Source organism: Brachypodium distachyon, chromosome 1 (genome assembly GCF_000005505.3).
Source record: "Brachypodium distachyon strain Bd21 chromosome 1, Brachypodium_distachyon_v3.0, whole genome shotgun sequence".
NCBI lineage: Eukaryota > Viridiplantae > Streptophyta > Magnoliopsida > Poales > Poaceae > Brachypodium > Brachypodium distachyon.
In genome coordinates, this window is record NC_016131.3 from 5,965,374 (window position 1) to 5,977,449 (window position 12,076).

Sequence of the window (12,076 nt, forward strand, 5' to 3'; positions counted from 1 at the left end):
GTAAATTGCCACCTCTAGGGAACACGAATTGCCATATCCTAATAAACACATTTAACCGTTGTACGTTTGTCCATTTGATCAAAATCTAGCACCTAGCACTCGCTCTACCTGCTTGATTCCATTGTCGAGACCTTGAATCTCGCCGAGGTGTAGCGAACGTGTAGAGCTCTCCCCCCCCCCCCCCCACCCCAAATGCTAGCCTTTGCGGGAGAGACACCACTGCTAGATCTGCCCCTCGATTATGATTTGCGGATAAGCAGCCTGATTCGCCCCCAAACGGGAAACCGAGCAGCTACGGCGCCGACAGATTGATTCCGCCCTTGTCGGCGAGCATCATTGTTTCACCCCGACAACTGCCTCACAGGATGGGAAAGTAGACACGTCGCCGACGGTTACCGCACGTGGAAGCGACGGTTACTGCTTGTGGCAGCGATTGAATCGGCGCCCGCGGAGGCAGGGATGGCGCAAGGCGGCGGCAGGGCTGCGTGAGGCGGCACGTATGACACATGCACGATGGTGGCAAGGCAGCGCGACGCGGCGGGCACGGCTCAAGGTGGTTGCTGGGCAGTGCAAGGTGGAGGGCACAGATGGCGCGCAGAGGCAGGCACATTTAGGATGACACGCGGAGGCAGGCGATGGGGCGCGAGGAGGCGGGCACAGTGCACGGCGGCGAGGGTTCCGTGGACCGGCAGCCTCAGGAACAAGGCCACGAGAGCGCCACCATGTTCTCATTATAATTTTCCTAAAAAAGGAAAAATTGCATGCATGCATGCATGGGACAGCAGTACTAGCTAGCGCAGAAGCAAGTCTCTCGCGCATACATGGCCGAGCAGCAGCGAGTGCGTCGCGCGGAAACGGATGCGCGCGAACGTTCCCGCGTTATAATTTCCGTACAATTAATTGTCGTTGACGACCGCAATTTGAGCACACTCTACGACGCGTTAATGGTCACACTTGTACAAAACAGACTATCAGTGTCGGTAAAAAAAGGGTCAAAAAACGCTATCAGTGGCGTGTGAGGCACACGCCACTGACTTCTGGCCACTAATAGTAAGGCTATCACTGGCGGGCAGAAAACACACCACTGATGGGGTCAACCATCAGTGTCGGGTATGCAATGACCGACATTAATACTCATATGCCAACAATGGTCATTTAGGGATTAAAAAAATATAATTACATATTAATTTATATACACCTGCAAACAACCAATCAACCTCTACTCTTTTCTTCTTCTTTCATACTGTTGTTGTTCTCGACAATTAGAGTAAGGGGTGCCAATGCTCGATGGCAGAAGTGCGGGTATAAATGCAGGGCGTGTACGCCGGCCTTATAGCGAAGGTTGCCGTATACTTGGGCAAGTTGACACGTCGATATTTTTTTAATAGGTTCGGTCGACCCTACGGGTGCGACTTGATCCTATGTTAGGAAAGGCTTCGAGGGGGTTGTTAGCCGAGGGCTTGGGCCGAGCGGATCTTCCCAAGACACCTTTAGGCGAGAGGTTCGTCGGGGCCGCCTCGTACTTGGACCGAACGCGTCTTTCCAAGTATCGAGGTTAGGATGCCCTCGGAACTCTAACACAACCCCTTCTCCTTCGAATCCGGGCCGAACGCGTCTTCCCGAATCTCGAAACTAGAGCTCTTTGAAGAGGCTCTAGCCCTCTCTCCTTGAGTTTATTCAAGTAAGAGTGAATGATACATGCCCTCATGGGGGGTATTTATAGCCTAGGGGTCCATGACAAATGACCATGGCTACCCTTGAGGGAGAGAGAAAAGTGGGGGCAAAAGGGTAAAAGTAGCTCCTTTGGTCCATAACTTTTGTGTGCACCATGAGAGAAAAGTAGGGCTTGGTCCATGGTCCACCATGGACCAAGGGCCCCCTCCTCTCACTTTTCTTTCCCCCCACTCTAGCTCATTTGACCCTTTGACCATGGCATGAGAGACTTGACTTGTTGACTAGTCTCCCTCTGCCACGTAGGATTGACCGCGCCACGTAGGTGTCTTTGACTCGTGCTTGCGGAATGTTGACTTGGTCGTCGCCACGTAGGATTTATGGCCCGGCCCATATAAGGGTTTTATTTTACTACAACACATACAATGCATGGTCCATACAATTTTCGGATCTATTCTCAAAGATTTACGGTCTACCAAAATTACACATTCACAGATGTAAATTCAATAGAAAATGCCATAGCCAAGCAGCCTTGCAATCTTGTAGATGGCATGGTGGAGCTCCAAATCGCTGGTGTGGACGGAGAACAACACAAGCAGACACGTACCAGATGCCGAGGGAGTCCGCGTCTCGTTGAGTGCCGCCATGGACCACCATCTCCAGTCGTCCTCCTTGCACCGGCCGACGAAGTACATCCGAGGGAGAGGGCAAGCCACCCGCTTGTTGCTCGCCGAGCCGGCCACCAACATGTGTGAGAAAGAATGCATGAGAGAACGAACCGAGAGGAAGATTAGAGAAAAGTGTGAGGGAGAGATGACTAACCGGTGACGGCGGGGCCAAGGTCAGCTAAGCCGAGGGCGGCCGGATCCGACAGCGGAGGTGCCGGACCAAGGGTGGCCGGATCAATCGGCGTTGAGGTGAGGGAGCCCGGATCCGCCCGCGTCGCGTCGGGTAAAGGCTGGATCCGGCGATGTGGAGGCCAGGGAAGCTTGCCGGCGCCGCAGGTAGCTTGCCGCGCCGCCCCTGCCTGGCGATCCGGTCTCCGCGCGTGTGAGGGAGAGGGAGCCGGGACACCGCGCGCGAGGGAGAGGGAGCAGGGATGGAGAACGGAAGGGATGCGGGAGTTGCGCGACGGAGAAAGAAGGGCAGCGCGAGGGAGAAGGGAGGAGGGCAGGACTCACGTGAGGGGCAGAAGAGGAGGGCGGAGGCTGGGGAAATAGGAGGAGAATGGGGAAGAAGTTAGGTAGGGTTTGGCCATATACGTATGAATTTTATAAGTTGGGCTGAAATTGGTTGGGCCCAAGGCCTCAGATCAGCATTAGTGTCGGGTTTTATAGCTAAATCCACCACTGATGGGTTCTAAATTCATCTATAAAATAGAAAAAAAATCAGTTTTTTTACTAAAAAGTTGTAAGGCTCTTTGGCAATATTGTTTCACATGTTAAGATGTACCTCCATGCAAAAAAATGGATGCATTATCATAACCATGACATGGAAATGGACATGAGTTTGGTCATTTGGCTTGAAAGTTATAAACACTCATACCTGATAGTCCATTTTGTGATGGATGTTTTTGATAAGTCGTGAAAATTCAAGTTTATCATTTTTCCTCACAACTAGTACACACAAAAGGACTCCATGCCAAAGAATGGACTTTTTTGACATTTTCTTCATATGGTTTGACTTTTTTTCAAGATAGAGTGCAAATTGTCGACACATTTTTCCACAACAAGGTGTTGAATATTTCAACACCCTCTATAAACATTACATAATTCTTATTTTGATACCTTAAAATGATTTTTGGAATTTTTTTGAAACGAACTATCACACACTTGTAGTTCAAATTTGAATTACTTTTGAAAAGTAGCTAGAAATTCATTTACATGGGTAAAAGTATCTATGAAACTAGAAAATTCAAACTATTTTGACAGTAGCAATGAAATATGGCATACTTCGTGTCAAAATTGTATATGTGCCATTTTGAACCAGAACAATTAATATTCCATTTTTTGCATTTAGAAAATGTAAAATCATTTTGTAGTACCAAAAGTTGTACGGATATTTGGCAATATTGTTTGGCATGTCAATATGTAACTTTATCAAAAAGAATCACATTATTTGGATTTTGTATGAACTAGTTATGATTTTTTCAAGTTCGGTTGTCTCGTGAGGGGCCATTAGTGGCGGGTTCTAGCTAAGAAACGCCACTGATGATAGCATGGCCACTGATAGGGGGACATCAATGGCGGGTTTTTTGGGACCGCCACTAATGGTTGTCTTTTTGGATTTTTGGGTTTCTCGAGGAGGCTAGTAGTGGCGGCTTTTTTTGACCCGCCACTGATGGGGGGCGCCTATAGCCTGTTTTGTACTAGTGTCATTCTTAATTCTGTAAATTGGTCTCCAATACCTTGTAGTTTTAAGTGTAGTCTAGCCACGTACTGAGAACAAGGCGCAACTTGTATCTATATAATCATTCTGAAATCTTAATCCATCTGAATAACTAATGTCGCAGAAATAATTCTTTGGACGACTGTGATTTCATTTGACATTTTCTATCATGGCTGTAGACTTGCAATTAGACACTTGGTATCTGCATTGGCCATTGCAACAACCTTGCTTACTGATCATGTACTATTGCTGGTACTACGTGACAATGTCACATGTGTGGATGGTTGGTTTCATCCATCATGCAAAGCTAGAATGTTAATCGAAAACCTAATGAGTTTGCATGGTGGTGTCTTTTATTAGTGTATCTCAAGGGGGGACAAGGCAAGTTTGAGTTTTAAGAAGTGACAAGAGATAGTGGAGGCCGTTTCATACTTCAGTTTCTTTCAGAATCTGTTTCATTATGTTCAGCCAGCTTCTCTTGCTATAATTTGCCCCTCCTTCCTATGATCCTATCTACATAAATCTAAATTTCACAATTAGTCACGCCAGTTTCGTCTCAAAGCCACAACGAGCTCCCACTAGCTGAGAACTGTGCCGGAAGCACTCTACATTCATCTTCCACTAACTGTGACACCATGTCATGGCTTGATATGTACTCTGATGATAGCTGAAACTAGCAATGCAAGCACATCATGGCGTGTGCGTGCAAGCTTCAGAGACACACTTCACACTTCGGCATTTAGATAGCATGTGTATTTCACCTCTTTTGTTCAGTAGATGCATAAAAGAAGTTCCTAAAGTTGTTCTCAAACATGTGAATGGCCGGAAATGGTCTTATGTTATATCAAGGTAAATCACCAATGAACCCTGAAACTGCTTTTTCCACGGAGCAACTGAACTAGTACTTCACTCTTGGTAAAAAGGATTGTACGTTAACAGCGTGAGTATTAAGCAAGAATACATAGCATACGTATATAGCTGGAGGACAGGAGGAATGTGTCTTGTAAGCGAGAATCACTAACCCAATGATCCTTGCAAATTCTGGTTCGTTCGCCGAGATCAGCCCAGCAAGGGTTTCGCGCACAAGCCATTTTTCGGTTTTTTTTCCCTTGTGCACACGCAAGTCAACTGCATCAAGGATAGAGTGAAAATGGAAACATTTGTCTGCACTAGGGTCGCTTGAAAGGTTGTCCAACCCGCCATTAACCTCTATAAAACCCATAACACGATACGTGCATCTCCTCACTCAGCTCACACTCACACACATATCAACAATGGCTTCCAGAACCTTCATCTTCTTGCAATACTCGCTACTGTTTCTCACGCTTCTGCAGTCCACCCACTCAGCCATCACCCTGAAGCCCAAGAACACCATCGAGCAAAAGACCCAGACACCATCCACCTCCAACACCTACATCATCCAGACGAACCATCTCTCCAAGCCATCCCGATTCACCACCCTCGACCACTGGTACGCGTCCATGGTGGCCACCAACTCCACCGGCCGCATCCTGCACACCTACGACACGGTGATGCACGGCTTCGCCGTCCGCCTCACCGACGCCGAGGCCCGGCGCATGTCGAGGATCCCCGGCGTGTTTGGCGTGCACAGGGACAGAGTGTACCACACCCAGACGACGCGGTCGCCGGGGTTCATCGGCCTCCACGCGGACTTCGGCGCCTGGCCGGACTCAGAGTTCGGCGACAACGTCATCATCGGCGTCGTGGACACGGGTATCTCGCCTGCGAGCTCCAGCTTCAACGACAGCGGCCTCGGCCCCGTCCGCCCCGGCTGGAAGGGCAAGTGCGTCGACGCCGAGGGCTTCTCCGCCAGCTCGTGCAACCGCAAGCTGGTCGGGGACAAGGTCTTCATCAACGAAGAGGATGGCATATTCACTCCGAGGGACAAGTTGGGCCACGGCACTCACGTGGCTTCCACGGCCGCCGGCTCGAAGGTCCAGGGGGCCAACATGCTGGGATTCTCCCAGGGGAGCGCCAGCGGCGTGGCGCGCATGGCGAGGATCGCCATGTACAAGGCCTGCAACACGTTAACGTGCACCGAGTCGGCCATCGTTGCGGCGATCGACGCCGCGGTGAGCGACGGCGTGGACATCATCTCCTTGTCCCTCGGGAAACTCCAGGACCCGGCTTTCTACGATGACATGGTCGCCGTCGCCAGGTTTGGCGCCACGCGGAGAGGCGTCTTCGTCGTCTTCGCCGGCGGCAACAGCGGTCCCATAGCATCGACCGTCAGCAACGTCGCGCCGTGGATGACCACGGTCGGCGCCGCAACCACGGACCGCGTGTTCCCGGGGAGACTCAGGCTCGGCAACGGCGTGGTGCTCACAGGGCAATCCCTGTATGACATGAAGGCCCAGGGCATGAACATGACCCAGCTGGTGTGCAACTCCTGACCTCCTGTGAGGAGACGGACCTGGCACCCGACAAGGTCATGGGCAAGATCGTGGTGTGCACGGGGATGGAAGGTGCCTCGAACGGCTTCTACGTGCAGAGAGCCGGTGGAGCCGGGGTAGTCTCCGTGGACAGCGACGCACTGTTCTCGGACGGAGTCATGGTTGAGGCGTACAGCCTTCCCGGCCTCACGCTCAGCACCACTGGACGTAAGAAGCTGGACGCCTACATGGTGTCGGCGGTGCCGTACCCAGTGGCGTCATTCAGCTTCTCCTCCCACACGGTGACCGGCGAGACCCGGGAGCCGATGGTGGCCGGGTTCTCGTCACGGGGCCCCAACCGGCTGGCCCCGGAGCTGCTCAAGCCGGACATCGTCGCGCCCGGGATGAACATCCTCGCCGCCTGGCCTGGCGACATCCAGCCGACGAACGAGGCCATCGACCTGAGGCGGGTGGAGTACAACATCATGTCCGGCACGTCCATGGCGTGCCCGCACGTGGCCGGCGTGGCGGCGCTGATCAGGAAGAGGGACCGCGACTGGACGCCGGCCATGGTGCGGTCGGCGATGATGACGACAACGGCCACGCTCGACATGAACGGCAGGGGCATCGTTGACAACGGCAGCGACAACGACACGACGCCGCTCGAGGCCGGCGCCGGGCTCGTGCTACCGCGGCTCGCCATGGACCCCGGCCTGGTGTACGACGCCGGCGCCAACGACTACGTGGCCTTCCTCTGCAGCCTCAACTATACAGTCGAGCAAGTACGCCGGTTCGAGCCGGACCTGGCCAGCTGCCCGAGGACGCCGCCGGGCGACGCGGCCGGGCTCAACTAGCCATCGATGGTAGTCGTCTTCGACGGCCACATCGAGGCCCGTGCTCTGACGCGGACATTGACTAAGGTGTCGCTGCACCCGGAGACGTACCATGTGACGACCGCGGCACCTGCGGGGATCAAGGTGGTCGTGACTCCGGCGACCCTCGAGTTCAAGCAGCCCAAGGAGAAGAAGACATACACTGTGGAGTTCCGGAGACAGGAGGGAGGGAGCGGGAAGCCTGCCGGGTCGTGGGACTTCGGCTACGTCAGCCTGGAGAACAGGAAGCACCGGGTCAGGAGCCCCGTGGCCTTCCTGTGGAACAATTGACTGATGCTCGTGTTGTGTCACACGGTAGTCTGTAGAAGTAATAACTGAAATAAGAGAGGGTGTTTGCAGTGTGGTAGAATTGACTGATGCTCGTGTCACACGGTAGTCTGTAAAAGGAATAACTGATAAGAGAGGTTATCTGCAGTATGGGTTTACCTGTTGTCAATAATCAGACTTGTTTGTTGTGAGGGCAGTCAATGTTGGCAACTAGACTTGTCTGGATATGCATGCGAGCATATTTCTTCTTCTTCTTCAAATCTTTCAAGCATCCTGTGCGATGATATTTAGATGGTATCGGCATCAATGAGAAGCAACAGTCTGCAATGGCAGATTGCATGGAGCGCAACAAAGTGCTGGACCTAAGCTTTGCACTTTTGTGCCAAGAAATGACTCCAATAGGACGAACACTGCACGGGGCAGCTAAATACTAAGCAAAACAGATAATAGTATACTTCATCAGTTCCATAATATAAGGCACCCACAAGGGGGCTCGGCGAGCATCATTGCATCGGGGGAAGGGACAACTGGAGCGCGTCGGAGATCTTGAGCCATGCGTAGTCTCCCATAAGATCATCACCAAGCTTTGGCGTCAGCGAGCAAACTCTACCTCTAGTAGATTCAAACGCCGCTAACGCCGGCCCAAGCGAGGAGGTGCCTTCGGCACCGAGCGGAGGAGGGTACAGAAACCCTCGACCCGCTCCACCGCATCCTATTTGAAGATATTTCTCCATTTCTGGACAGTTTGGAGGATCAAGAACCGAAGTTGGTTAGTACTTATCCAAACATCATGATAAAAAAATGAAACTATTTCTAAACTTCCAAAGACACCAAAGAACAGCAGCACATATGGACTTTAATGCCCCATGTTTTTTGTTTGAGAGTCAGAACCTGGCAACAGATTCTAGATCAGTGCCCAGCTGTTTATTAAAGTATAAAGAGACAATTCCCCGGGTAGATGTAGGAACTAAACAATCAAAGAACAGATGATGAATAGATTCCTTTTCAGAGCAAAATACACAATCCTCTGGTTTTTCTATTTTTCTTTTCTTCAGGTTATCCCTAGTCATGATCTTATTACTACGTGAGATCAACCACAAGGAAATCTAAACTCTAGGTGGGACATGAATGGACCAGAAAAAAGGAATGAAAATATGCTTGACTCCTCTAAAGTTAATAATGTCATAGAGGGAGCTAGAAGAGTATTGCCCTGAGCCAGCACGTTGCCTGATCAAAGGAGTGAGTGCCATCTCTAAGTGCAATAGTACGAGCAACCTGTTCAAGCGCATACCAAGAATCAAAGAGGCTTAACTGAACTGTGTTTTTTTTTGTGTAAACCAACTGAATTGTGCACCCTGGCCCACCCAACTGGAGGTCATGGCCGCGTCTGGCATCTGCCGATCTTTGCGTCTTGGCGCTTCGTCAGCGTTCGAAACTTTGAGAACGAACCCTTCCGAACGTGCCAGCCCTGCCCTGCCCTGCCCTGCCCGGCCCGGCATGCAGCAAAAGACGCCGACGACGACATGACTGGCAGCAGGATTCGGATCCCCTCTCCCAAAAAAGCCGCCCCTAGCAAAGAAAAAGCCGGAAACGCATCGGCACGCCGCACGCAGTCGCAGGAAGCACGCCATAATAATTGGTCCCATTCGAAATTCAAACGCCGCCGGCCGCTCCGCTCCGCTCCATCCACGCGAACCGAAACAGAGCGGAGGAGAGATGAGGAAGGCGGCCGCGGCCTCGCGCTATGCCTCCTACGACTCGCCGTCCGCTTCCCCTTCCCCGCGCCATGCCAGACCCACCGCCGCCGCCGCCGCACCGGCGACCCCGGGGCAAGGGAGCCGCGCGCTGGTCGCGGCCAGATCCGGCCGCGGCGACCTGCGCTGCCAGGCGCCGCAGACCCAGCAGCAACAGCAAGGCAGCCTGGGCTCCGTGCTCCGGAGGCTCATCTCCATGGACAAGAAGCCGGGCGCCGGCCCCAAGAGCCTCCTCCCCGTCCCTCCCGCTGCCGTCGCCGCCCCCGCGAAGAACAGCGCGGGCAAGTTGCCGGGGCTGTCACGGAAGCTGCTGTTCCAGAAGGCGCCGTCTGAGGGCAAGAAGAATAAGGCCTTGACGGAGGTCAAGAACAGCGGCAACGCCAACACGCGGACGCTCGCCATGGTGCTGCGCAGCGAGCGGGAGCTCCTCTCGCAGAGCAAGGAGCAGGATGACGAGATCGCCGCGCTCCGCCTTCAGCTCGAGAACAAGGACAGGGAGGTGCGCTGCTACCCGCTCCTGCATACGCATCCCCTTCTCCTCCGTCCACCGCACGGCGGCGCCTTCTGTGCTATCAATTGCTGACGAAGTAACTGCTGTTTTGCTGGGCAGGTCGAGCGGCTCAAGGACCTGTGCCTGCGCCAGCGGGAGGAGATCAGGACGCTCAAGGACGCCGTCCTGTTCCCGGACACGCAGCCGGACCGCCACGTCCGGGATGAGATATCGACTCTCACCGGGCAGATCCAATGTCTTGCCGAGGAGCTAGCTCAGGTACGTCCACGATTTTTTGCCTCTCCATTCTCAATGCAGTCTTTCAATACCAATCTAATATTGTTCGGCTGTTATTGTTCCAACCTGGGCAGGTCAAGGCCGAGAAGCACACGACAAGGTCATGCTTTGATGACGAATATTGCTCTTCTCCAAGTACGCCCGTGCTTAACGAGGAGACTGCCTTCTCTCTGGTAGGGTTGTTTGCTCCACCATTCTCCTGTTACAATTGAAAGATGTCTATGCTAATTTGGCTGGTTGCAAATGCTTCGCTATTTTGTTAGTCACCATTAGATGCTATAGTAAATTGCATTTTGAAGCAACTGTTGTTGAATATAGGCTGATGTGACCAGATTGGAAACGCATATTTCTATTTGATCATGATAAATCCATATGATGTGGTTCAAAATGAAAATGAAACTCCATATGTCAAGCATGACAATAAAACTTTGATGTTCTTGTTACTCCCTCCGATCCATAATAACTGTCTCAAGTTTAGCAGGGAGTAGTTAATAAGCGAAGAGGGTCACTCCACCTTCTTAGATTTAGAAACTTATTACATATTTTACTATTTAAACATGGTATAACAAAATTATGCATACTTATACATGAATATAACGAGCATCTAAAATATCTGTCTTCTGTTTAAGCGAAATACCTTTTTGACTTGCATATAATGAAATAACACAGATTGTTCGTGGCAACAGAGGAAAGGAGAATATTTGAGTGAGTTATGGCTGCTAAATGCTTCATATTAGATGTTTCATGCTCTAACTTGTAGCGATGACCGTATATTTCTACTATAAATACTTAAGCTGCTCGATGGCCATTAAGCAATACAGACAATTTCAAATAGCTCTTTTGTCATTTTTCCTTTTGATGATTAGTTAGATGTTTGACTTGCTTCATATTTTCAGTCCATTCTATTTTATTCCTTCCAAGAGATATTCTGAAATTTCTTTGTGCATTGTCAAATTTGCAAAGACAATCCGTTTACCTACGTTTCAAGGCAAATTTGATTAGTTGGTTTCAGAATTCAAGTTCAACCTCGTCTTAAACTCTATCATTGTTGCAATCTGCAAATGATCTGTTCCAAACAAAAAAGAAAGAAGTCTTTTACTAGCACGCATGAATCCCACATAACCGCAGACTCCTATCTGTGTATACCCTTTTTAAAAAAAAAACTATCTGTGTATACTAACTTACTAAACTTGCGAGCTCAATTTGACTCGAGTAACTGACGATATTCCATCTTTGCTATCTGCCGTCATTGCAGGAGTGCAGCATTGGGGAAGCGGAGACGCCAAACTGCGGTAGCCCGGATGAAATGTTCGTCAAGGATCTCAACCCTTGCCTAACCCCTTTCTCCAAAAGCAGATCCGAGGTATCAAAGCTGGTGTCAGCACAGTTTCCATTTTTGCCCCGTCCTTTTTGTCCACGATCAGCCAAAAGTGTTTTCCTCATCTCTACCATGAACTTTGGCAGGAGTACGAGGAATCCTTGAGCTCTCACCGCAGCGGCAGCGGCAGCAGCAAGGCAAGGCCGGACCACCACCTACCCTTCAGCGGCTCGCGCAGCAGGCCGATGTCGAAGAGCTCCGATCACCATAAGCCTACCTCAGGCACCGGGAGCAGCAAGCGGCGAGTACACAGATCCGACCAGGACAAGATCTACCAGAACCTGTTTTAGTAGCAGTCTGGTCATGGACGGACCTTCAAAAGCTCGCGTGTCAGTGTTGTGTAATAACGATGCTATGAGTGGGTGAACAAGCAGCGGCGAATATGATCATTTGGTTGTGCTTTGGTTCTCAGTGGTTAATGCCTGTGAGATATTCTATTCCTGATGGTTTGGTGTTTATCTTCCGGAGAAATTCAGTTGCAATCTTGCGTTGGAGATTTCTAAATTGTGATAGGGACTTTTTTAAGTAACAGAACGCAGGCAACT

General features: G+C 50.9%; 2 protein-coding genes across 2 annotated transcripts; both read left to right on the forward strand.

Moving 5' to 3' along the window:
- The first annotated feature begins 5,315 nt into the window (after positions 1–5,315).
- LOC100823623 (subtilisin-like protease SBT1.5) lies at positions 5,316–7,615 on the forward strand. Its single transcript, XM_014896575.2, is given in 2 exon segments — positions 5,316–6,461; positions 6,464–7,615. Coding segments are annotated over 2 exon segments (2,280 nt in total). The 5' UTR covers positions 5,316–5,333.
- A 1,586-nt stretch (positions 7,616–9,201) lies between these two features.
- Positions 9,202–12,027, forward strand: LOC100829339. The gene is made up of 5 exons (XM_003559459.4): positions 9,202–9,865; positions 9,977–10,135; positions 10,228–10,326; positions 11,409–11,516; positions 11,618–12,027. Exons 1-5 carry the CDS (start codon positions 9,329–9,331, stop codon positions 11,819–11,821), a joined length of 1,107 nt encoding a protein of 368 aa, XP_003559507.1. The 5' UTR covers positions 9,202–9,328; the 3' UTR covers positions 11,822–12,027.
- Positions 12,028–12,076: the final 49 nt, after the last annotated feature.

Coding starts and splice junctions, on each gene's coding strand:
- LOC100829339 (XM_003559459.4), top strand. CDS start 9,329: ATGAGGAAGGCGGCCGCGGCCTCGCGCTATGCCTCCTACGACTCGCCG. Junction 9,866..9,976: donor TCGAGAACAAGGACAGGGAG/GTGCGCTGCTAC, acceptor TTTGCTGGGCAG/GTCGAGCGGCTCAAGGACCT. Junction 10,327..11,408: donor AGGAGACTGCCTTCTCTCTG/GTAGGGTTGTTT, acceptor CCGTCATTGCAG/GAGTGCAGCATTGGGGAAGC.